Source organism: Diplotaxodon limnothrissa, linkage group LG7, assembly GCF_057381915.1.
Source record: "Diplotaxodon limnothrissa isolate DT_005_m linkage group LG7, D_limnothrissa_male_GT1.1, whole genome shotgun sequence".
Taxonomy (NCBI): Eukaryota; Metazoa; Chordata; class Actinopteri; order Cichliformes; family Cichlidae; genus Diplotaxodon; species Diplotaxodon limnothrissa.
Genome location: NC_140602.1, coordinates 31,638,513 through 31,663,068, shown reverse-complemented (window position 1 = coordinate 31,663,068; position 24,556 = coordinate 31,638,513). Strand labels below are relative to the sequence as shown.

The 24,556-nt window shown below is 42.6% G+C and overlaps 2 protein-coding genes across 2 annotated transcripts; one reads left to right on the top strand and one right to left on the bottom strand.

Moving 5' to 3' along the window:
• Positions 1-12,585: 12,585 nt before the first annotated feature.
• On the top strand, positions 12,586-16,273 carry ntmt1 (N-terminal Xaa-Pro-Lys N-methyltransferase 1). The gene is made up of 4 exons (XM_085357915.1): positions 12,586-12,683; positions 14,167-14,326; positions 14,731-14,983; positions 15,350-16,273. Exons 2-4 carry the CDS (start codon positions 14,168-14,170, stop codon positions 15,604-15,606), a joined length of 669 nt encoding a protein of 222 aa, XP_085214041.1. The 5' UTR covers positions 12,586-12,683; position 14,167; the 3' UTR covers positions 15,607-16,273.
• Positions 16,274-17,146: 873 nt separating this feature from the next.
• Positions 17,147-24,518, bottom strand: ndor1 (NADPH dependent diflavin oxidoreductase 1). The gene is made up of 15 exons (XM_085357914.1): positions 24,449-24,518; positions 22,009-22,145; positions 21,742-21,819; positions 21,061-21,158; positions 20,868-20,966; positions 20,689-20,790; positions 20,406-20,609; positions 20,102-20,229; positions 19,678-19,889; positions 19,440-19,547; positions 19,240-19,354; positions 18,772-18,918; positions 18,563-18,681; positions 18,337-18,431; positions 17,147-18,151 (listed from the first exon to the last, which is right to left on the bottom strand). Exons 2-15 carry the CDS (start codon positions 22,141-22,143, stop codon positions 18,007-18,009), a joined length of 1,785 nt encoding a protein of 594 aa, XP_085214040.1. The 5' UTR covers positions 22,144-22,145; positions 24,449-24,518; the 3' UTR covers positions 17,147-18,006.
• Positions 24,519-24,556: the final 38 nt, after the last annotated feature.

Below are 24,556 nucleotides of genomic sequence, written 5' to 3'. Positions count from 1 at the left end.
CACATGTCAGGAGGTGGATTTTTTTTCTTATTACATTTTAGTGCGTGAAGCAGGGTTTTACTAACCACTATTAGCATGATAAATATGTCTTGTTTGTGTAGCTGTAGTTCCTTAGATGTATTCTCTTTAAATGAATCGATCCAATTGTACAAATGCACACACTACAGTGTATAACTGCCGGAGCATGCATATGTTTGCTTTTATTATAATATGGCTGTGCACCCTCCCTGCACTATACTGTGTACTGTTTACAAGCGACTTTCAGCTTTTATGTGCATTTTAAAACATCCTTATATGTTTTTTGTTTTGTTTGCATGCTGTGCAAAAATCTTGAGCCAGGGCTGATTTCCATATAGTTTGCTTCAAAAGGAGAAAGACATTCTTGTATATTTTTTTTAAGTGGTCTTTATTTATAAAAGTATTTCAGAGTTTTTCTTTAGTTATTGGCTGCTTTTTCACACATTTTCAGTCCAGTCTTTGTACCTGACGATTTTAAGTCATAACCTGACTTATTAATCATTCAAGCATTAAAAAAGGTCGGGGCTCTGGGGAGGCCAATCCATGACTGGCAGTGTTCCACTCTGTGCTTTTCTATCCAGATATGCTTTTTCTGCACTGACAGTGTGTTTGGGATCATTGCCATCAGTTTCATCATTCTAAAATGTAAGATGTTGCCCTTCCATGAAAATGGCTTCTTGACAGCTGTCCTTCCACTGAGACCATCTCTGATGAGGCTTCAGTGAACATCATATGGATCAGCTAAGGGACTAAATGATCTCGAGTCCTTTGTTAGGTCTTTCCTGGATTTTTTTTCCTATTTCTTATATGGACATGACTTTCAGATCATGTTCATCTGCTGTAGATAGTTCTTTAGACCTGACACTTCTTTATTGTCCACTTGTCCAGTTTCTTCAAAATTTTTAAGTACACACCATGCTGAGATATACCAGACAAACTGTTATCTGTTAAAAGAATGCAGGTTTAGGATATACAATCTGTGTTCACAATAAACATTTCACATAGTCATCCACCCTTCTAACCAAGATGAATAAAATGTGACTTTCAAGTTTTTTGTACTGATCTCAATCCAATGTGTTTGGGTATTAGTTGAAGGTTTACCGAGTTAAGTTTAGTCTTTCCTGTTTTATTTTGAAAGAGTTTCTTTAGTGTTCTCATTGATTGTGTTTTCATCTACTTACAGCTGTGTTTGAATGGCAGGCTTGTCGAGGGGTTGCAGATCTGATGTCGCCCTCGCAGACTTGTCACAGCAGGAGCTGCTGGCACGACAATGGAGCTTGTCTGTGGTGGTGGCTGTCAAGTCGGCAGCTCCTTTAGTTTCATAAAAGTAAGCCAAATCCTCACTTCTGTCACGCTCCTAACCATCCTCAAGACACGGTTTGTGCAAATGTTCTAAGATTTTTGAACATTTTAAAACTTTATTGTTTTTCTTGACTACTTTGAGCTACAGAGGAGCAGTGGTGCAGAAAAATCTGAACTTCTGTTAGTCCATGTGTCCCTCCCAGTGAAACTCTTGGAACTTGTGACATTTATAGAGAGACCTCCCACATCACATTGTTAAAAGCGAGAGGAGCGTTCAGTCTGATTTTCCTCCATTGAATAAACCATGTTCTCATTTCTGGGAACTCAAACTGTCTTGTCAAACCAGTGGCACGTTGCATGCTGTCCTGTGCCAGGACATAGTAAAGATGACGTGAGTCAGTCACTCCCAGCTTGTAATTTTTAAGGTGCAGGGTTACTGTTTTCTAAATCTAACAAAGTAGGTTTTAGGATCTAGACGTAAACAATGAGTAAAAGTACCCAGCAAACGTGTGGATGCTGAATAACCATCTGCTGGCAGTATTTCCTCAATGTAGGTTTACCATCGAGTGTAGTTCTTGAACGTCACCATGATTATTTTGTTCACCATGAACCCCATCATACCACAACCAGTTTTGACCTTGGAGACGAGGTTTCTGCTTCAACCTTATTTACTGGGTAAAAATCAAAGAAAAAACAGACACAGACAAGAGGATGTTGATGTTATTTCCACATGGAATAAAGGTCTCGTCAGACCGTCTGATATAAATGAAGAAATCAGATTACTGTTTATTTTGAGGGGATAGGTTAATTGAAAAATCTAAATTGCCCATAGGTGTGAATGCGGGAGTGAATGTGAGTGCGAATTGTTGTCTGTCTCTGTGTGTTAGCCCTGCGACAGACTGGCGACCTGTCCAGGGTGTACCTCTTGCCATATGACAGCTGGGATAGGCTCCAGCACCCCTCACGACCCTGAAAACACTAAGCGGAAGTGATGGATAGATGTTTATTTTGAACATTACAAAAAAAGTGTAACTCATAGTTTGAAAATGCAAAACAAAAATAGCGAATATATTAATCAGTTGTATATTTTAAAAAAGAAATTACATTTTGTCCTTTAGAGAGAGAGAAGGAAAATCTAAACATCTGTCTCCTTTCTGTCTACATTCATCTCATTCCCTCGCCTTTGCATTCACAAATGTAATATATAGGGGGCGATCGTGGCTCAAGAGTTGGCAGTTCGTCTTGTAACCGGAAAGTTGCTGGTTCAAGCCCCGGCTTGGACAGTCTCGGTCGTTGTGTCTTTGGGCAAGACACTTCACCTACTGGTGATGGCCAGAGGGGCCGATGGCCCGATATGGCAGCCTCACTTCTGTCAGTCTGCCCCAGGGTACCTGTGGCTACAACTGTAGCTGCCTCCACCAGTGTGTAAATGTGAGAGTGGATGAATAGTGGCATTGTAAAGCGCTTTGAGGGTCTCGAAAAAAGCTATATAAATGCAATCCATTATTATTATATACATGTACACCCATACTCACTTACCTACAACACATAATCTTTCATTTATTAGTAATTTAATAGTTTTAATAAATAAATATTATTATTTATATAATAATATTTATGTGGATACTTTTACACATGCATGTATATATATATGTATATACAGACACGTCTATCTGTATACACCTACCTACAAATATCTATATGTGGAGATTCAAATACCTGTCAGTGCCTGATAAAGTCCTTCCTCTTCCAATTTCTTTGTGAAAATTGTTTCTTTTAATAAATTTGTTAAATAACAATAACTAAGTTAGTCACCAAATGGTCTCATGCTGGACATGCTGGACCATTACAACGTGAAATGTTTCATATTTGTGAGGGGAGATTCTTAGCTCAGTAAGATGATAAGTGGTCCTCAGTGAGATGAGTGAGTGAACGGCTGCAATATACATGTAATATACATAAAAGGACCCTCTCAAAGTGCATTGGTTCAGAACAGTGCTAAAGGAATCCAAGTAGATGGTGGTTTCTGTTTTTGTTTTGCTCTATGAAAACTATCACACTTGGAGTTCATTTGTTCATTTGTGAAAACTTGTAGATTTTGTTCTGGTTTGGTTTCCTTTCATGCAGAGAAAAATACTGAGCAAACGTGAGAACGTTCAGTCTTCTCATTGGCCAGAAGAGTCTGGGGTGGGAGCAACCGAAGTAAATACAGGAAGAAAGTGCTGTGTTCTGGACTAGTACATCTAGAGTTTACTCCTAATATTTGCATTTCAGGCAAATCTGTATTCTTCACGTCTGCTGCATCTCAAAATGCAAAGAATACGTGACTAAGTGAAGGTGTTTAGCTTAAACTTCAAGTTGCACTGAAGTCGCATCCCATTCTCACCATCAACAAACTGCTCTGGAGTTCTTTTGGAATTGGATCCAGACTACTTCCTCCAAGGGGTCTTGGTGTGGTTGTTTTGTTCTGAATGAGCATAATGTGCACAGCATGAGCAGACAATAACATAAGTGCATTCCCTCACCTTTGCACTGTGTACTGTGGTCTGAGAAGGACAATTCTCAGACCACAGTACACAGTGGGACTACCATTGAATGTATAGTAAAAGTGACCGTGACCATGAGCCTTAATGTTAGCATATCGGCCTATACTGTTTTGGTGTTAATCCAGCAGTGGTTATATTTGAATGAGTGGGATGAGTAATAATTAAGTGATAAGGACTCAAAGACAGATGTGAATAAACTACTTACCAGGTGGAAAGCAGAAGTCCATTACCAAAGAACAAAATAATGGGGAACAAACACACTGCCTGATCCAAAATCCAAAACATATTCAAAACGCACTGAAGGGCAGATAAATAGATACTCACACAAAGAACAGAGGAAAATAAAATAAAAAATACTATAATGATGTAAATACTCTCAGACACAATGAGCGCTAATCAGACAGAGAGGAAACACCTGGAAAACAAAACACAGCTGAAACTAATCAAGGACAATGAAGCGGGGAAGTAAACCTGAGGAAGAAATAAGAGACAAAATGATTGTCAAAATTAAACAGTAAACAAGTAAACATGGAAAAAGCCAACACACAAATGGTGATTTAAGCAAGAGGAGACAAAATAAAAATGATTAATACCAAAACATGAACAGTCAACACAGAATAACATTTCTAATAAGAAACATCAGAGATAACAAACCAAACAGAAACTCACAAACACGACCATAACATCCAAATAAAATCCCACTGAAACCAAAGCGCAGATGGACGGTCTGTTAGTACAATTAACTGCACAGCAAGCTGTATTGTTTCTCAGATAACTGCATTAAAAAATTTTCCAAATGGCACCAACAGCACAAACACAGTCCAGATGTCCAGTTCAGAGACTCGAGTTGACCAGTTATTTTGCTAAATAGGCTTAATTATCAACTGTACTACAGCCTAAATTTCAAAGTCAAAGTTTCTACCGATTTAGTTGGACCCCCAGTTGCCATAAAAGTTGAATATAATATAAATGAAATACTCAGTTCAGGCTTCAAAGCTCAGCTCTTTTAATTAACAGATCATGGCTCATTTTTAGACCTTAAATATGGTTTTAATAAAGAGGTAACACAGTAGGAATCCCAGCTGAGCTGACAACAACACTCCCATTCAACAGTGAGAGGCTCGACTGCTGAAGTTCACACAAAAGGTTTGTTGTAGAGATTAATTTGTTGATATAGAGAACATGTCTACTCTCAGACTGCCTCTTGCTTCCAGGAACTTTGGGTTTTGTGTAACTGTGAGCAATACACAAACGCACACACTGTGCTCAAGCGTCCATGAGTCACCACAATGACGCACGCCTGCTGAACATTTGCTGTGTGCTTCAGCGTTTCATATGTACACGATGGCAAAGGAAGGAAGAACTGCAGAGCTGAAGGGAGAAAAACCAGCCTCGAACATTTTATGTCCATATGTTCCTGTGCTGCGTTCATGATCACATTTTAAGGGGAATTAAATCATCTGTGTGTTAGAAAATAGAGGCTGTGCAGAGAAGTCTGTGCTTTAAGCTGAATAGCTAAATGTTCCATGTTTGTAGTCTGTGTTTGCAGTGCTCAGTTTGAGACTTTTACAAGACTTGATACAAAAATCAGGCACACTCACGTCTGTCAGGTTTATTATGTGCTTATAAGAGGTTAGCAAGCTTGGTTAGCATGCTTCATCCATAAAGCACCAGCAGCACAAACATGGTTTGGAGGTCAGCTACAGCCGCCTGTGTCACCATCCACCTGTGGGAGCCAGCCTTAAGTGGACATTAGAGGAACTGCAGTTTTTAGCATTCCAGCGCTGGCTTCCTTTCTTTAAGCTCCAGAGCTTAGAAGTAGTCCTCCTGCTGGCCAGTAGGAAGAATGCAGGATTGAATCTTAAACTGTGTGCCAAAAAGCCTTTTGAGAAACAAGATTACACTAAATAGTGATTTTTAATGGGGATTTTTTTTAATGTTTTTCTAGAAGAGTTACACTTCATGTGTCAGACAGACAAGCATGTCTGCTAGGTCATATTTTTTCTAAACCTAACCTTAGCTGGATGAAATGATATTGCATCTTTTGCAAATGCTCTTTTAATTTCATTAATTTTGTCTTTTCCCACTGAGTCTTAATTAAATATACACCTAAGTATAAAATGACTTACTAATAAGGTCAATAATATTCTTCTATATCTTCCAAATTAATAAAGAAATAGCTTTTCACAGCACATATAACTGACTAATCTCAATAATCTGAAGGTGCATCAGTTATTCTCTCCTCACGTCCCTCCTCTTATGTCCTAAGTGTGAGGATGCAAGGGGTGGAATCAAGGATGCATAAATGAGAAGATTCCCAGTCGAATGAATCTCAAGAGTCAGAAGGACTAAATGAAAGCGAAGGGAATGTGTGCAGAGCCAAAGGAGGAGGGGGAGGAGGCACAGGATCAATATCTAATTTCAGTGCTGGGCTCACTGTAGAGGCTTTTCCAATAAGGCTGGGATGGAACAGCAAAGTTTGAATAGCTGTGTATCTCTGTCTGCCTCTTGGTGCATCTCTGTTTGTCTCTTTGTCTTTTCCTTCTGTCCGTCTCTCCATCTGCAGCCTCATGGGTGGACCACACCTCCATCTGTCTTTAGGTCCAATGTGAGTGGCGTGGACTGAGTAACACAGGCTCAGAGAGTTACTTTTAACATCTTAACATCCTCCAGGTCACTGAATTAGGGGATTTCTATTAGGTTAACATCCAGCTTTTTTTATGGACACAAACAGCAACGAGCCAAACAAATTACCAAAAATACCCACATGAACTCATATTCTTTTACTTGTTTAGCTAACTCAAACTATAAATCCAGACTACCTCACTGAATGATTAAAAGCACAGCAGATATGTATTACTTATGAACACATTCTTGTATATTTGCAGTTTCCCACATGTGGAATTTTCTTGGGTCTCATGGGTATATTTTGAGGCTTATTTGTATTATTTTCACCTATTTGAGACAACACAACAATCATTTTACTAGAGGACAGTATCCCAGCTCTTATTCTGGCCAGTCCAAAATAATACTCCAACTCATCCGTTTTGGGCTGTAGCTGGTGATGGCTACTACTGGTGTTGGTCTGCTGGACCAAGAGAAATTACAACCTCCCAAGGATGAATTAGAAAGTTCATCTCAGGTACGTTGCCCCATGTTTTTCCCACTGTCTGGTTTTATGCAGGCTGTATAAAATGAATTTCAAATATAATTTCATTACCTTCACCTTTGGTCACAAGCTCTGTGTGGCGACCAAAGCAATGAGTGCATGGATACAAGGAGCTTTCTCCAAAGGGTGGCTTGTCTCTCCCTTTGAGATAGGGTGAGAAGTTCAGTCATTCAGGAGGGACTCAGGGTAGAGCTGCTGCTGCTCCACATCAAAGGAGCCAGCTGACATGATTCGGGCATCTGATTAAGAGGCCTCCTGGGCACCTCCTCAGTGAGTTGTACTGGGCATTTCCAACTGGGAGGAGGCTACTGGGTAGACACCAGATTGCATCTCTTAGCTGCCCTGGATAAGTTATGGATAGATGGATGGATGTTATCAGTGATGTAAGTTTAGTTTTATGAGTACAGTATGGATTAAAATCCTCCTCTTTTTATTGTGTTTTCTTCCAATTTGTGTACCTACATGGAAACACCTATGACAGAAGAACTGGCCAAGATGTAACAGGTGCCATTTGTTATTCAATCAGCTGTTAAAACATAACCAAACCGCCTACCCTTACCCTAACCCGACGTGGGTCAGCAGATACCTGGTGGAAGTTTACTGACTAAGAAATATGCTCATCTTGACAGTTTCCTAGCCTTATTGTGTTTGAGTCAAAGGTTTATTTAAAGTGCCAGTAACCTCTTATCAACCTCTCAGGGAGCCATCATTAAGTGTTTTATAGGTATTCTTATGAATATGTTCTTAAGACAGTTGGCAGCTGAATGAATTTACCTCACCTCAGCCTTTCATATTTGAGGAAAATCTTGCTCTGATGAGTGTTTCAAAAGCTCATTTTACAGTTTATCATCCAGAGTAATTTACAGGGTTGAACAGCCTCAACAATGCAATGGAACCACCAAGCTTTGGTCATTTCTTTTCTCTTTCACTGCAGTCCAAACCACAGCAGTGAGTGCAGGATGGAGGAGTTTGAAGAGGCGAGTTTTCCTTCCTGAAATATTTATAAGAAAATGCACCAGTGCAACTCTGCAGCAGCCACAGCCGCGATGTTGCCTCTCAGCTGTTAGGCTCTTGCTTTCTTCACATTTGTTTTTGCTTTTTTGGCCATTGTGCACCTGAAGTCATTTTTAACTTGGAAGCTAATTCATCACTTTGTCCCTATAAACATCCACCCCACTTCAGATAAATACGCTGGTTCAAGTAAACGTAACTTGTAGTGTTTTATTTATTTGAATGAAATCAGACCCAATGTAAGCTCACGTTTTCATATTCATTCAGCCCACTATAACTGCAGCCCTTGAGTCATAATGTAATAAGCAGCAACACATACAACCGACTTTGAATTCATTCTCAACGATAACATAACATCTTCAAAACTCTGCTCGTCCTCGGGTCATTAAAACCCTCAAATTCACCAAAACAATACAGAGGCCATGGCCTCGGTCTCTTCAGCGGCGGCCCTGCTGCCCTGAAGATGTCTTTGCAGATCAGCTGCACTTATCTCTGGTGGGTCTTTAACATTTCACATTCCAACATCCAACATGACATTTCCCTGACTTGACGATGAAAGATAGATATATAGCCCACATTATCATACTCATGCCAAGGTTATTTATAAGTTCAGTGTCGTAGGCGTTTTACATGATACCAAACCATCCTGGATTAGGCTTGTTGTAATTATTGACCTTTCTTCATTGGAGAATTCTTTCAGTTACACGATGTTTTAGGGTTTTCTTCCAATCAAATCCCCCCTCAGTGGTTTAGTGGCCCGGTTTTGACCTCCAGGGCTGAAAAATGAGGTCAGTTCTTTTAATGTCCATTTGAGGCCCGCTCCAAACATGAGTCAATCCCCTAAGACTTCCATGGCATAATGTCCAACTTTACAGCAGAAATAAACATGTGCGTAGCCTAATAAAAAAATGTTTTTTTTGTTTGTTTGTTTGTTTTTTTTAGCTGACCTGTTTAAGGCGTCAGTCATGGCTCAGTGACCCTCTCATAACCAGCGGTGACTAGTAGGGTCGCTTTGGAAAACAGTGTATTCCATAACCGCTAGCAGGATGCCATGGTCGCCAGTGAAACTGTGTAAAACATCAAAAAGTACAATGAAAACCAGAAGCAAAGACGGTTTGCTTTCAAAATAAAAGTGGCACCTTTTGAAACGTGTTGGTTGCAGTGGTAAGGAGCAGCTTTTACTCCTTTTTTAGTCCCTTGAAAAGAGTAAACGGCAAGTGACAAGTTGGCGCCCTCCACGCAAACTACAGGTGACCTCAGTAATCTGAACATTTACAGGCTTAGTTTGACCTTCTCTGTGGGCGATTGTGGCTCAAGAGTTGGGAGTTCGCCTTGTAATCGGAAGGTTGCTGGTTCGAGCCCCGGCTTGGACAGTCTCGGTCGTTGTGTCCTTGGGCAAGATACTTCACCCATTGCCTACTGGTGGTGGTCAGAGGGCCCGGTGGCACCAGTGTCCGGCAGCCTCGCCTCTGTCAGTGCGCCCCAGGGTGACTGTGGCTACAATGTAGCTGCCATCACCAGTGTGTGAATGTGTGGATAACTGAATGTGTAAAGTGCTTTGGGGTCTGTAGGGACTAGTAAAGCGCTATATAAATATAGGATATTTACCATTTCTCTGTTCCTCTTTCTCAAAGGCCTGGTCTTTGCCCGAGCACTCATCATCAAATATTTCTTTTTTCTGGCACAGTCTCCTATTTATTGTTGCTCAAGGTGCTGAATTTACTGGAGCAGCCAGTCTTAAATAAATAAATAAATTGGTAACCATGCTACATCACTTGTAGATGATTTCACATGAAGTGGAATGATTGATTTCAAGTGGTCTAAATATACTTTTATTAGCCCGTTACTTACTTACTTAGCACTGTTTGGCAGGTATCTCTGTCTGTGTGGTGCACTAATACAGTCTGTGCACGCAGCTTCATCACTCCTCTCATCCTCATTTGGTCACTTCTGACTCCAAGAAAACCAACATGGTGTTGACCAAAACATTGATGCTGAGGCTTCAAAATGAGTCCAAAACCGGTGGGTAACATCAGTGATGGTGATTTAGAACATGAGCACATGGCTTCACACTGAAAAAAGAAGCAATTTAACTCATAACTGGCAGCTCAGCCGAGTCTGACTGCTGGGTCTCTTTCAAATTTATGACATGCATCCAGACTTTGTTCAATTCCTCTTGGTTCAGTCTTGATATGGATATGATGGACCCATCAGGCAGTGAGAAATAGGGTGATTTTTGGCCACTTTAAAGCTCCTAAAGGGAAAACAATGAGTGGAAATTGTCAGCTGTGAACGACGCAGAGAAGGAAAAACGTAAACTTCAGAGTGGAATGGACTGCTTTTCAGAAAAAGCAGTGATGAATCCTCTCTTTGTCTTTTTCATGTAAGAGTATCAGTAACTGCTGTTTGTGTGCAGAGTACGTGTTTCCTGAGCAAACAGTATGTTGTACATACAAACATGTGTCATATCCTCACAGAGCATCCCAGTTTTCTCATGATTGTTTGATATGTGCTGTCCCTGCAGGTTTACTGAGGTTTGCTGTGTGTTCAGTGCAGGAATGAACAGCTCTTCAGCACTGAATCCTCAAACGATGACAAAAATGAACTCTCACTCTCGCTCTCGCTCTCTCTCTCTCTCTCTCTCTCTCTCTCTCTCTCTCTCTCTCGTTTTCTTTTGCACTGGAGCTCCTCTCACTGGTGACCGCAGGAACTGACTGTGTGTCGCTTGAAAGCAGCAGCGGAGTGGATGTGACTGAAACACGGGATTATTTTCACGACGGTTTTAAATATTTCAGAGAGGAAGCCTTTCTCTGGAGGTATAAAACAGAAATAATCAGTTATATTTTTAATGAGTGCACATGTGCAGGAATGTGGCTGGTTGTATCTGCGCAGTGTAAGCGCTGAGGACTGGATGCAGATGGAGACTGGCTCTGCAGACTGAACTTTCCAAATCATCACAGTGAAGTTCTCCCCACCTTTTCCTTTTTTCCCATTTAGCTCTATACTGTACTGCCCTCCTGTGGTTCAATGAAAACACTGCAGCTCCACCATGAAACTGCACCTCTTTGTAATGTAAGCAGCTGGGGTGGATTATTGTTTCTGATTTCTTTTCTCACACATCTTGTATGAAGAAGTGAAATAGTTAAGCATGGTCCTGTGCATGTAGTGAAGGACTGTTGTAATGATCGTTGGCTCTGCTGCAAAGATTGCCCAGCAAGCTCTGCTCTGAAGAAATTTAAACACTATATTGCTGAAACTGTCTGTTCACTTTCTAGCATGAGCTGTACTTCGTATACAAACTGAACTCGGGAAATGGGATTTAAGTAACCTGCTGCCCAAACAACAAATGTGAACTACAGTCTTTGATTTAAAGGAAGGTTATATTTATATTTCTGCAGTTTCATTTGTCACATCTATTATGTGATGTGTTGTGTTTGTATGCTTTGAAAGTGTATATATGCCTTTTGTACACGGGTCAGTCTGTAAAAAGAGATCTCACTTTATATGATAGGACTCTTACTCTAACTCCATCGGCTTACTGTGAGATTTATTCCTTTGCTGTTAAAATTCCACCTAAGCTTTAGAATTAGAAGGACAGTGGTGCTGTTTTTATGTTACAAAAATGAAACAACGAAAAAAGAAAAATGAGGATTTATCCATCCATCCATCCCCACCTCTTCCAGCTGTTCCAGAGAGAAAATAAGGTGTTTGCAGACCACTCATCTAGGAGGTGTCCAGGAAGAAGCCTGAACCACCTCAGCTGGTTTTGTTCAGTGTGGAGGAGGCTTTAATGACCACCTTATTAATGCCTCACCCCATCTCTAAGGCTGAGCTCAGACACCCTCTAGAAAAATTTCTTCAACCTTAATACAGTAATACTACTATTATTACTACTACTACTACTACATCTATTGCTACTACTACTACAGCGGAGTAGAGCTGCTGCTCATGCGTGTTGAAAAAAGATGAGGTTGTTCAGATATCTGGTTAGGACGCCACCTAAAGCAGACCCAGAACCCCCTGGATAAATTCCATATCTCGTCTGGCCTGGGAACACCTTTGGATTCCAAGGAGGAAGTGGAAAGTATAGTTGATGTGAAGAACATCTGGAATACAGACTTCAGGCAAATGCAAGATAATAATAATAATAATAATAATAATAATAATAATAATAATAATAATAATAATAATGAGTAGTAGTAGTAGCTTTATTATTTAATTTTTAACATGCAGAGATGACTGGAACCACTGAAAAGTGAACAGGGATTTTTAAGGTGAGGCAGATGGGTGTGGACCTTTTTGTTTTATACTCGGCTTTTTTTCTCCTTGTCTTGCCACAGTTCTTATAGAAAGTCATAATAAGTAACCCTGACAGGAAGCAGAGATGATCCTGAGCTGTGTTTTTTATGTTTCATCCTGGGTCTGAAATGACCTGGTCCAAAAGCACAGGTGAAAGAAGTGGGTCTACGAAGGGCAGCAGGGGGCGCTGTGGCCGCTTCTTCTCCCAGGAAACCAAAAGAGGAAGTAACGTACCGTGTGTGACGGTCCCAAATAGAAAAGTGAAGCACAGCAGACACCGGGAGTGGGTTCAACAGGGGCCGAGGAGGGAGTGGGACCAGGCGTTGACTCCAGACCAGGTCGGTGTGATCACGGAGAGTGAATCTATCGGGCTGATATCCGGCAGAGGCGGGTATTAAACAGCGTAACGACGGCGGCTAGGTGCAAGTTAGCACGTGCAGAGCGTCAGACGAAGGAGAGGGAGAGTACGTAAAAAGTGACAGAGAGCGACAGGTGGGAAGTTTCTGATTAAAAACGACAGAAACAGGCAGTTATTTGTTGTAGTGAGCAGGTGTGGGAGGCAGATATAGGTGCAGCTGTCACTTTAAGAGGACTTTGTAAACTTTATTAACTGCTCGGTTAAATCAGAAATCATAAACAGTCATTTACTTCCACTTATAACACAGTTACTCAGATTTGGGGAAAATATTGGCTGTAAAAAGCGAGTATTTCGTTCTGTAACTGTAAATCGGATACAAGAAGGAAAATATAACAGAAAACTGTCCTAAAGCCTGGCAGTGATTACGTCCACAGCCCCAGTGTGAAGTATTATTAATAATGATAATAATAATAAATAGCAGTTTTATGGTTTCATGTAGCTGCTTCTTTCTGTAGTCAGGCTGTTCGTGTGTGAAACACACAAAACTCTGCACATTTAAACCATCCACTCTGTCCTGCTCACAAGACAGGCGCTGACAGCTGAACTGCAGCCACATGATGCCACATTTGGTGTGTGTGTGTGTGTGTGTGTGTGTGTGTGTGTGTGTGTGTGTGTGTGTGTGTACGCACGCGCGCGCGCGTTCCCCTTTCATGATGAACAGGTGATAGACCTCATGTCCCACTGTCCGGTGCCAGAGAGTGAGGTTTGTTGCTCAGAAACAGGACCTAGCCTGTTTATTTCTGCGCAGGTGTCTTTATTTATTTTTAGTGTGGCTCGGTCTTCTGTCCAGAATGGAGACAATAAAAAGCATTTTGCTGTCATCATAACAATAAAAGCAGCACAACTCTCAGGCTCCTTTAGGCAGGTATTTAAATTTTTCCCACAGGAATGTGAGTCAGTCTGACCATGAGCTGAAGCTCGAAACAGTTGCGTGACCTCATGGACGCCACAGCAGAAATCTTTCTGGATCTTTTTAGAGCCACTAAAGTGCAGACACCTCCAATCAAAAATCCAACTATTTCACCCACCAAAACTGGAGCTCAGACTTCTTGGATGGCCTGTTATACAATTAACCGCAAAGCGGCCACATCATTGGTCAGATGATGGAATTATAAACACTAAAAAGACACCAACAGCACAGATGTGGTCCAGAAGTCCTGTCCATGGAGCACCACGCCGCTAATAATTCAGTCTTTCAGTGTAAACAAGCAGATATACTCTATATGGAAGAAGCAGCTGGTTAGCATCAACTGAACTTTCAAAATAAGAGTGGTCAGTGATATTGCAAATTTAACCTCCTTCAAAAATCATTGAATCTCTTTTGATGTTGACTGAAGCTTTTTTTTTTTTTTCATGATTCAGCCATTGATTGATTTTCACATTTTTGTGCATTTTCCTTTCAGGATGGGGGACATAGTCGAGGACGAGGTGAGTTTCTACTCCAACGCTCAGGACTACTGGAAGGATATCCCACCCACGGTGGACGGCATGCTGGGAGGCTATGGCAGCATCTCCAGCATCGACATTAACGGGTCCAAGGCCTTCCTGCAGAAATTCCTTGGCGTAAGAACCTCTAAAAAGATTGTAGCATGTTTGAGTTAGCACTCTGTGTACAGGGAATTCATGGTTTTCAAACATTGTTTTCAGACATTGGTTGTTAAAATATAAAATTAATAATGAAATGAAAAACCGGAGAACAAGACCTTTCACGTGCCAAGCAGCCACTAATCCGACATGCTGATCTGACCCTTGTAGGGTTCTCCAGTGAATTATTATCATTATGCTTTGGATTATATGTAGGAAAAGCTTATTATTTTGTAATCTGTGGATAAAAATGGGTGATAACAGCTGTATGACCTTCAAAGGGAGCGAGTGCTGCTGTTTCCTTGTTTGTGATGCAGTTGAATTGTGCTTTACTTGGGTCTTTGTGTAAACCCTAGTCATCTTTTTTTCTCTTTCCTCTGCAGGATGGCGAGGGGAAGACTGGCTCAGGCTGCGCTCTGGACTGCGGCGCAGGCATCGGTAGGATCACAAAGCGCCTGCTGCTGCCGCTGTTCAAGACTGTTGACCTGGTGGACGTGACACAGGAGTTCCTGGACAAAGCCAAGACGTACCTGGGAGACGACAGCAAGAGGGTGGGCAACTATTTCTGCTGCGGCCTGCAGGACTTTGTGCCGGAGAGCGGGCGCTATGATGTCATCTGGATCCAGTGGGTCATTGGTGAGTCTGAGTCGGAAAGCAAATGAAAAATGGTGCGCGATTAGATGACCTAAACTTCCATCCATCCATCCATTTTCTTCCGCTTATCCGGGGCCGGGTCGCGGGGGCAGCCGCCCAAGCAGAGAAGTCCAGACCTCCCTCTCCCCAGCCACCTCCACCAGCTTGTCCAGGGGAACACAGCGTGCGCATCGCTGCAGCCGCTGCACCGATCCGTCTGTCGATCTCCGGCTCCCTTCTCCCGTCACTCGCGAACAAGACCCCGAGATACTTAAACTCCTCCACTTGGGGCAGGAACTCATCCCTGACCCGGAGTGGGACCTAAACTTTCCTCATTCTAATTCATTTTTTTGTTCTTTCCACCCTTAGGTCACCTGACAGACGACCACCTAATAGACTTCCTGCGCCGCTGTCAGAAGGCGCTGCGGCCCAACGGTCTCATTGTCATCAAGGACAACGTGTCATACGAGGGCGTGATCCCTGATGAGGAGGACAGCAGCGTGTGCCGCGATCTGAACATAGTGTGCAGCCTGGTTAGCAAAGCCGGCCTCCGCATCGTCCATCAGGAGCAACAAAAGAACTTCCCGAAGGAGCTCTACCAGGTCCACACGCTGGCCATCAGATAGAGGACAAGCGGCGAAGGGGGTGGGGCTTTTTAATAGTCTGTTTTCTATCATGGGTCGCTCTCTAACTGTGGGCTTTGTCTATTCTGGGGTCACTGCAGCGTGGGGTAATGATCAAAATGTTTCTGCATCATCCACAAACGCCACTTCCTGTGCTGGACTTTCTCAGGATGTCCGCCAGATGCAGCTGTGTCGCTGTCTCCTGAACAGTTATCTAACGGACGGTTTCTCTGTGAGGATTTGCTGCTTTTATATCGCCTAGTATTTTTAAAAAGCTCACTTTAAGGAAAATGTGACAGAGATTTTTGTTACTTCTGGACATTTTATAGGAAAAATACACCAAACTGCAGATTAACGATCAATAAAAATGATGTATTTATTGCAGCAGTCGATTTTTGATCTGTGAGGCTGGACGTTCTCCTTAAGGTGTTTTTATACGTGTGAACGGTTAGCTAACTGAGTGGTTGTATCCGGGTTACCAGGTTTGTACTACAATTCCTGAAAGCCTGCCTAATGATGCACGGGAGAAAAGAGCACCACATGCATCTGGTGGACGGTGACACCGCATTGGATGCTGGGAGTTGTAGTGTAGTGGGATTGTATGAAGGGGCGGAGTCAGTGCTGAGAGTCATTTACCTCAGGGAAGCTGGAAGATAAAAATAAGGAAATGGAGTCAGTGTCGTGTTTCTTTGCTCTCTGTTCACAGCACACAACCAAGCATCTTTATTTACTTTTAGAAACCTGTGGAGCTGTGTTACAATTGGCTGTGCAGTTTCACATCAAAATGAACCGATGCAATGCCCACATCAGGTGTTCAAGCACTACATGAACAAGAATTCTCTTAATGTGGGATTTATACATTAGATCCAGTCACAAACCCTAATGAAAGCCTTCACCTTAATCTGCCGTGCGCCTCCTTATAAACAACTGCATGTCGTGTTTTCACGGCTGATGATGACTGTGATTGGCCTGTTCAGTTCCATTGTTTCTTGTTACAGATGTCAAACCCACCGTCAGCCAGCTGTGGGGGCTACAGCGTAGACTTGTCTTTGCTTGGCATGTCGGCATAGTAACAGCGAATAACCCCGGAGCTTTAAAATTTAGGTTGAGCTAGCCGCTCGTTGCTTTGGCTGATTACTCACAATGATCAACGTCTGCTGTTTTCATAACATTGAGTGGTCAGCAGCAGTGCTGTGGCGTTTGCATGATTTGATTGGCTCATTCCTGTAATGATCAGTAGCTTAGTCACTGGAGTGTTCATAGTCGGCTAATTTCAGATGCAGCCTGATGGTGGATGTATCTTGTATGAATTATTAATTTTCAGGAAGAAACCAGAAACAAAAACACTCTGGAGGAGTTTTCAGATCCAGACAGTTTATTGTGACGTATTTTACTGAATGCTTATAGCTTCATTTAAGAGTTTAGGACCTCACTGACGTACTTTAAGGCAACACTGTTTACTTGGTTTTACTTTCTGGTCAACACACTTAATAAAGCTCAAGAAAGGCAATAAATACTTCACAGATTACCATTATAACTCCTGTTCAGGAGGAATGAACATGCCCTTTATCTGCAGTGCATACAGTTCTCAAAGGGTTTATCTGACTAAAAGTTCACGCCAAATGATTTCATACAGGTTAGATGCAATCAGGCAAACTGATGTGATGAAATATTGTGATCACCACCTGCTGAGATTCTCCTGATGTCACAGACGATCAGAAATGGAGGCAGGAAGGAGGAGAAGAGCGACTTGTTCCTTAAACTGTTTCTGTAACTTGATTCCAGTTGTGAGATGCAATCCTCTCTGTCCCTGTTATTGGGTAATATTCAGTGATGCTGTACACCAGAGACTGTGTGGTGACTACAGTACTCTTCCACAGAAAAAGCTAAAAACTATTGGGTACGTCGTTCACGGATCAGGGTTTAGATCTTCTACTGCTTGACTTTAAAATGATTCATATGTTGGGGGATCAGTGAGGTTTTTCATCATGACCTCCAGAGACTTCTCATGAATGAAAGTGTAGGAAGCACCAGATTTGGTTTGGGTTTCCACAGCAGGCCAACGCAGTAGAAAGAATTAAGGAAACTGGTCCAATGATCTACTGCAGCACATCTCTGCGGCTGCGTCACAATAACAGTCGACTTAGCTCAAAGCAAAGCAGCCTGTTCAGGTTTTTAAAGTAGTGTGTAGAAAATATGCAGATGAAGCTAAAGCCCAACCCTAAAAGCATCCAAACCCACAAACAGAGCCAAAGTGTGAACTTTCTGTGGGGTGAAATGATCTCGTTCTATGAAGAGAGCGTCAAACAGAGACTTTTGGTTATTCTTTCATTTGTTGGAATAAGTTGATTCTGACAGCTGGACGGATCCCAGTGTAGTCAAAAGGTTGTTGGGGCCGAGCGATCACGACCAGGTCTCGCTCTGAAACCGACCCGTCTTCTCCATGGTCGCCAGCATCTGCTCGGCTTCTTCAGCGGACACACCTCCCGCCTGCTGGAACGCCTCTTTGAGGGCGTCGCACACACTGGCTGGCATCTGTTTAGCGTTGCTGCACGGAAACACAAAGAAGACCTGAAGTTTAGTTAAAGAAGAATCAAAACTAGCTTCCAGATGTGATCCTTAGACAATAAAAGACCAGGGTTTTTGTTTTGTCCCAGAATTGTATTTTAAACTCTACAACCTGAGTTTCAGTGGGGGAGGTTATCAGCGGCAGCTTCGAGGCCTCAGACTCACCCAGCGATGTAAAAACAGGCGTTTTTATTGGCGATCAGGTCCCACAGGAGCTCACCATTGTCCCTCACACGGTGCTGCACATACACCTTTGCCTCCTGAACAAACACAATAATGCTTGAAGGTCAAAACCTACCGAACTCCTGGACACTGGAAGTTTGATCATCTCCCATTTGCTGTTGTTCATATTGGTGATTATTTACAGGGTTAACAGGAGCGTGTTTCTGACCTGGTCTCGAGAGAAGGCCGTGAAGAGGGTGAGGAATCCAGCCTCCATCATCTCCTCCCACTCTGTCCTGAAGTAGAAGTCTTTGGACTTGAAGCGGCAGCCGAAGAAGAGGACGTTAGCTGCCGTGCAGGAAGAGGATGAAGAGGCGTGTCGTCACGTGAGCTCTGAGAGACTGTGGAGCGATTGGGAAATGTAATCAGATATCTCACCAGTTCTCCCCTCAGCGGTCCTCTCCTGTAACACCGATCTGAAGGGGGCCACTCCTGTTCCAGGTCCCACCATGATCACCGGGGTCTCCTTGTCTGAGGGGAACTTCAGACTTCCCTTCTTCACCCACAAAGGCACATACACATCGCCTGGGACACAGATTAGGAAAACATTTAAATTCTTTAATTAGACTGACTTATTAATCCGATCTAATTATTTAAAGTTCTTCAGGATTTCAGCTGAACTTTATTTAATGAAGACTATCCTATACCACAAGTAGTTTCAGGGTTACATTGCATGAGGTTTGTTCAAAATTAGAGCTTTATATCCAAAATGAATTTTAAAAAGAGTCGTCATTTGATGCCAGTTCACTGCTGGAATTTGATTAATCAGCCCTAATCTAATCATCAGTGTATGTAGGTGGCTGCTAACAGTTACGGTGAGCATATGCTACAGATAAGGTGGAGTACCTTGTGCAGGATCCAGAGAGGCTAACCAGGAGGAGCAGAGGCCTTTTCGAGGTTTATACAGTTTGGTTTTGTAGCAAACAACAGCAACCAGGACCTGAATCCTGTTTGGGTGGGCCTGCAGGCAGACCACATCTTTACAGTGACGGCTATAACGCTAAAATATAAATACTTTTTAAATCTAATAAAGAAGGATGATCTACCCGCAGAGAGGAGGCGATGGAGAAGGAGCGAGGCTGGATCTCAGGGAAAAGGTCCAGGAGATAGTCCACTTTGAGTTCTGCTGTGGTGTGAGGGAAATCTGCCAGGACCTGCAGCAACAAGGAGCAGATCGGAGGTAAAACGCAGATGAAGACAGATTTATTTATTACACAGGTCTGAATCCTGTTTGGGTTTAATAATTGCAAAATTGCTTCTAAGCTCCACCTCTTCGACCGTTACCTCCAGCATGGTGCGTCGGGGTCGGTTGCAGTAGTTATGCAGCTCATCCTGGCCCGCCGCTGAGCTGAACTCGGCCAGCTTCTCCCGCTCCAGCTCGTTGGTGGCGAAGGTGGACAGCAGCTCGAAGAAGGAGCGGCGAGGCACAGCGGCGATATCCAGGTAACTCTCCACCAGGTGGCGCACCGTGCAGGGCTGAGGAAGCCTGGCTGGGACTGAAAGATAGACTCAGACTGATCAGTGATTGTCTTAAAATTATTTCCAAGCTGCTTTTAAATGAAAACAGTGAGGTCACTGTAGCTACCTCGATCTTTTATATACAGATTATAGATCTGACTAAGAGTCATTAAAACATTCAGAGGTCAGATTTATTCAAAGGAAAGGAAGTGCATTGATAGGAAGGGATATTTATGAAACAGGGACTGACCTGCAGTGTTGTCTGTGGGGCTGAGAGTGAACCGGGTCTCTGGGTCCAATTTCAGCAGCTGGCAGAACTGCTGCACATCCTCAGGGGCGTTACATGGGCGCATCATCACCACGTCACCGGCAGCAAACCTGGAGGACAGCAACACAGCTGGAGATGGCGGCAGACCAACGAGGCTTACTGCTTTTACTTAAATACTGAAACTCAGGGTCGTATTCAGAGCAGATTCTGCTCCAAACAAGGCGTTTCAGGACAAAAAAACCATGCAGGTCTGAAAAGTAATCTTCAGGGGATCAAGGTTACGTACTCAATGTTGGACCCAGTGACGTCTAACTCAATGTGCCTGACGTCCTGGAAGTGCGACGGCTCCGTCACCCTCCTGTTGAACACCATTCTGGCAGGAAATGGGTGAGACTGGGAGGGGACAGTTTGATCCATGGGAATCCTCAGCTGGACCTCCTCCTTCTCTTGCATGTCGTCCAGGAAGTGGAACGTGTAGGTTGGAGGAAGTCTGTCGCAAAAAAGACAGAACAAACCTATAAATTAAACGTACGCTTTCTGAGAGAGGGACACATGGAGCAGATACTCACGGCTCGTCTTCCCTCAGCGGCATCATGCCGGATAGAGTCGGGTAAAGAGTCGACACTTTCCCCCAAAACGAAGCAAACCAGGGGTCGATCACAGCGTCCGCTCTGCGTCAAACACACCGTCAGCTCAGCACACGCGCAACAAACCCTCCGCCATGTTCATGTTTACACTTGTCTCTTACCCGAGGTCATGCTGGTCATCAGCCAGCCCCACGGGCAGCAGCACGCAGGCACCGAGCTGCAGGAGGCGCTTATGAAGCTTCTTGGCCACAAAGTTGAACCTGCGGTGCACACAACGTGCACAGGCTTTAACAAAAACCAGACGAGTCACTGTAGGCTAATGGTGAGAACAGCGAGCATAAATCCTGGACTGACTTTGGATACGAGGAGTCTCCCAGGCCCAGGATGGCGCAGTCGAGCTGACTCAGAGAGCCGGCAGGTAAAGACTTCTTAAAGAGGAACCGCCAGAAATTCTTAAAACAAAGAACACATGGACGTCTCAGACACAGGTAAAGGTTTTCAAAATATAATTGGCTGTGCATGAAATCTTTTATCATTCTTCAGAAAAACCACAGAGGTTCTCACTGACCCTCAGAATTAGCTTCTTTCTTTAATATAACTTCACTACATTTAATGAAGCCATACAACACTTTACCTTCATATTGATAAGTCCAGGAGAAATCCACCTGTTATGTCCGACGCTACTGACGCTACTGATAGTGTACAACAGTTTTAAAAAAGCTTTAATGTCTCTCTCAGCCGAGAATGTGTTTCATGTGTTTCGCGTGAATCTGATCTGATTTTAATCTGAGGATTCGAATCTAATTCACTCTGAAGCTTTGACCATGACTGACTGACTCAAAAACCTTATGGACAGACCTCAAAGATCCTTACATTTAGCAGGACGAAGAGGGGAAACACTCTAAACTTTGAAAAGGAAAACTCTTGGTTAATTTCAAACTGGAAAGACTTGAAGTAAAAAGGTAATTGTGCTTAAAAATAATATTTCCTTTTTGGAAGGTCACCTTTCACTCTTCCAGTTTTCATTTTTCTTACCTTCATGTTGTCGGGAGGATCTCCCTGACCAGTAGTGGAGCAAACAAAGACGACCAGAGACTCGGTGATCAGGTTGGCCTGTTTGATGGGAGGAAAAAGGCACGCTGTGAGGTTGAGGAGGAGTACTCAGGAGCAGCTCTGGGACTAAAGTTGGGTATAAACATGTGAAACACCGACTGTGACCCCACAGTTATTCCACATTTATCGAGTCACAGCTCTGAAAACTTTAACACCCCCCCCCTTATTTTTGAATAAGGTCTTACGCACCACATTGTAGTCGTCCAGTGGCATCACTCGGACCCGCAGCCGCCGTCTCTGTGCCTGCCGGGCAAGCCTCTGTGCCGTGTCCTGAGCTGTCCCGGTCTGAGTCCCGTACAGAACGAGCAGGGCAGGATTTGACATGACTGCTGACAGAAACACAAGAACAGAAACTCATCATGTTTTGGATACAAAAAAGCCTCAGGGACTAAATTAAACATGGAGCAAAGAGTTTGATTCTCTCTGAGCCACTCAGCATGCAGTCCCACAGCAGGAGTTAGGACACGTGTGGCTCATTCAGGCTAAGACCCTGGTAAACTCGCTCCTGGCTCATGTGACACAGCCACTTATTTTCCTCTTAACTGGCCCCAGATGGGGACTCAGGTTCAGTTTTCCTTGGGTGACCCAGGCAGTGGCGAAGTTCCCAGATGTGACAGTGATAGAGTTTCACTGTCATGGTTAATAACCCAGAGTTTATTGGACAGGAAGCTGCATTTGTTCAGCTGCCTGCTGTGTACATGTAAACAGATGAAGTTCTGAATGAATGTTTTGGTGAAACAAAGATGATGCTCGACTCTGGCGCAGAATAAAGTTTTATCTATTCTATAATAGATACTAGACGAAAACAGTGCCCATAAACAGAAGACTCGAAACCAATAAACGTAAAGCAGAGCTCTGCTGTTTAGTGATGGGATTTCCGGCTCTTTTTAGAGATCCGGCTCTTTCGGTTCGGCTCACTAAAAAGAGCCGGCTCTTTCGGCTCCGAACCGGCTCTTCAGGTTGTTTTGTTGCTTTAATTAATTTATTATTAACAATAATATAAAATTATGCACAAAAGGAATTACTAACGTAAAAACAAGTGGTTTTATTTATATATGTTTATATATAAATATATGCGGTGGCCCCTAGAGACAAAACACGTACAAACTCCAAAACACATTTCTAGCATTAACTGAACTTCCAAAGCAGAGCTACTAGATCACTTAAATTACACAATTGAAAGCATGTGTGTATTGTTTGTGTATTTATACACAGGCACTCATATATATATTCAAATAATTTAAAAAAAAGTTCATTTACCTGTTATTACCACACACCAAATCCGGTCGTTGGTACTTGCTGGCTTGTGTAGCCACAAGATAACAAAGGCTCAACACTGCGCCCAGCATCCTGGAGCACTTCTGTTGTCTTTTGTACGTGTTTTGAGTTTTTATGTGCTTCTGAGTTTTTATATGCTTCTGAGTTTTTACGTGCTTCGGAGTTTGTACGTGTTTTTACGTGTTTTGGAGTTTTTACGTGTTTTGGAGTTTTTACGTGTTTTGGAGTTTTTACGTGTTTTGGAGTTTTTACGTGTTTTGGAGTTTGTATGTGCTTTGTCTCTAGGGGCCACCGTAAATATACTTTTATTTATTCACTCCACATAAAATGTAATAAATAAATCATATAATACAAAAATCAACTATTCACATTTCAACTTTTAACTATTTAAATTTTCAGCTTTTTCCTTTCACAAATTTAAAGTGAAAAGAACACAAAACACTGCAAACCACAACACAATTAAATATAAATTATAATATGAAAACTAAAAGAACATGCATATTCTCTGTCATATGGACCTGCATGAATAAACTTTCTCAATCCTTTATCATCTGCAACTGAAAATAGTTGTGGATGATTACTATACCTTTCTAATGTTGTTGTCCCTGCCTCTCTTTCTCTCTCTCTGGCTCTGTTCCTGTGCTACTGAGTGTAACTACCGCCCCTCCCCCCTCTGCCCAGCGTAAAGCACAAGGCTCGCGTGCAGAGTGAAGCGGAAAAAAAGTGCGAGAGAGAGGGTGAGAGAAAGAAAAAAAAAACCCACGTGACGGCTCGCGATAAGGAGCCGGCTCGCGTCGTTCACGTCCAAGAGCCGGCTCTAAGAGCCATTTCGTTCGCGAACGACCCATCACTACTGCTGTTAGTTTTCAGTAAAAACAATCAATTAAACAATACAAACCATAACGTGACTTTAATTCTAATCATCCGACTTTCATCCTTATAAGCATGAGACTGTCTTCGCACATGTACACATGTCTGTGTGATAAATACATGCTGACTCGTCAAACAGGAAACGTTGGCTCTGAACACATTGATTAGCAATACTTTCATTTTTCACTCAGAAATATATGTTCCGCATTTCTTTATTTGGGCCACAACAAACCATTTTCCGTGACCAGCAGGTATCTCGGTTACTTTTTACAGTAGATATAATGAAATGAATAAAATATAACAGTTAAACAGTTAAATTAGCAGATGTTCACCTTCACTCAGGACTACATAACTGAGCTGCATGCTAACGTGCTAGAATACTAGCTAACCGACTGATAAAAATCCGATCCGCTATTTTACTTATTTATTTTTTTTCGTCTATAATTCACATTTATAACCACAAGCAAACAAATCCACTCACCGTCGCTGTCTTCGTCGACAATTACCTAGAAACTTATACAAATGAACAAAATTAACTGGTCACGATGACCCTCAACGCCACACTTTACGGCAGGCACGCTGTGATTAG

Bases quoted from the DNA above. Each gene is read 5' to 3' on its own strand.
- ntmt1 (XM_085357915.1), top strand. From the start codon at position 14,168: ATGGGGGACATAGTCGAGGACGAGGTGAGTTTCTACTCCAACGCTCAG. The intron at 14,327-14,730 runs GTAAGAACCTCT...TTTCCTCTGCAG, and splicing joins TCCTGCAGAAATTCCTTGGC to GATGGCGAGGGGAAGACTGG. The intron at 14,984-15,349 runs GTGAGTCTGAGT...TTCCACCCTTAG, and splicing joins CTGGATCCAGTGGGTCATTG to GTCACCTGACAGACGACCAC.
- ndor1 (XM_085357914.1), bottom strand. From the start codon at position 22,143: ATGTCAAATCCTGCCCTGCTCGTTCTGTACGGGACTCAGACCGGGACA. The intron at 20,967-21,060 runs GTCAGTCCAGGA...TGTGCACCGCAG, and splicing joins GGAGACTCCTCGTATCCAAA to GTTCAACTTTGTGGCCAAGA. The intron at 19,355-19,439 runs GTAGATCATCCT...GTCTGCCTGCAG, and splicing joins CCATCGCCTCCTCTCTGCGG to GCCCACCCAAACAGGATTCA.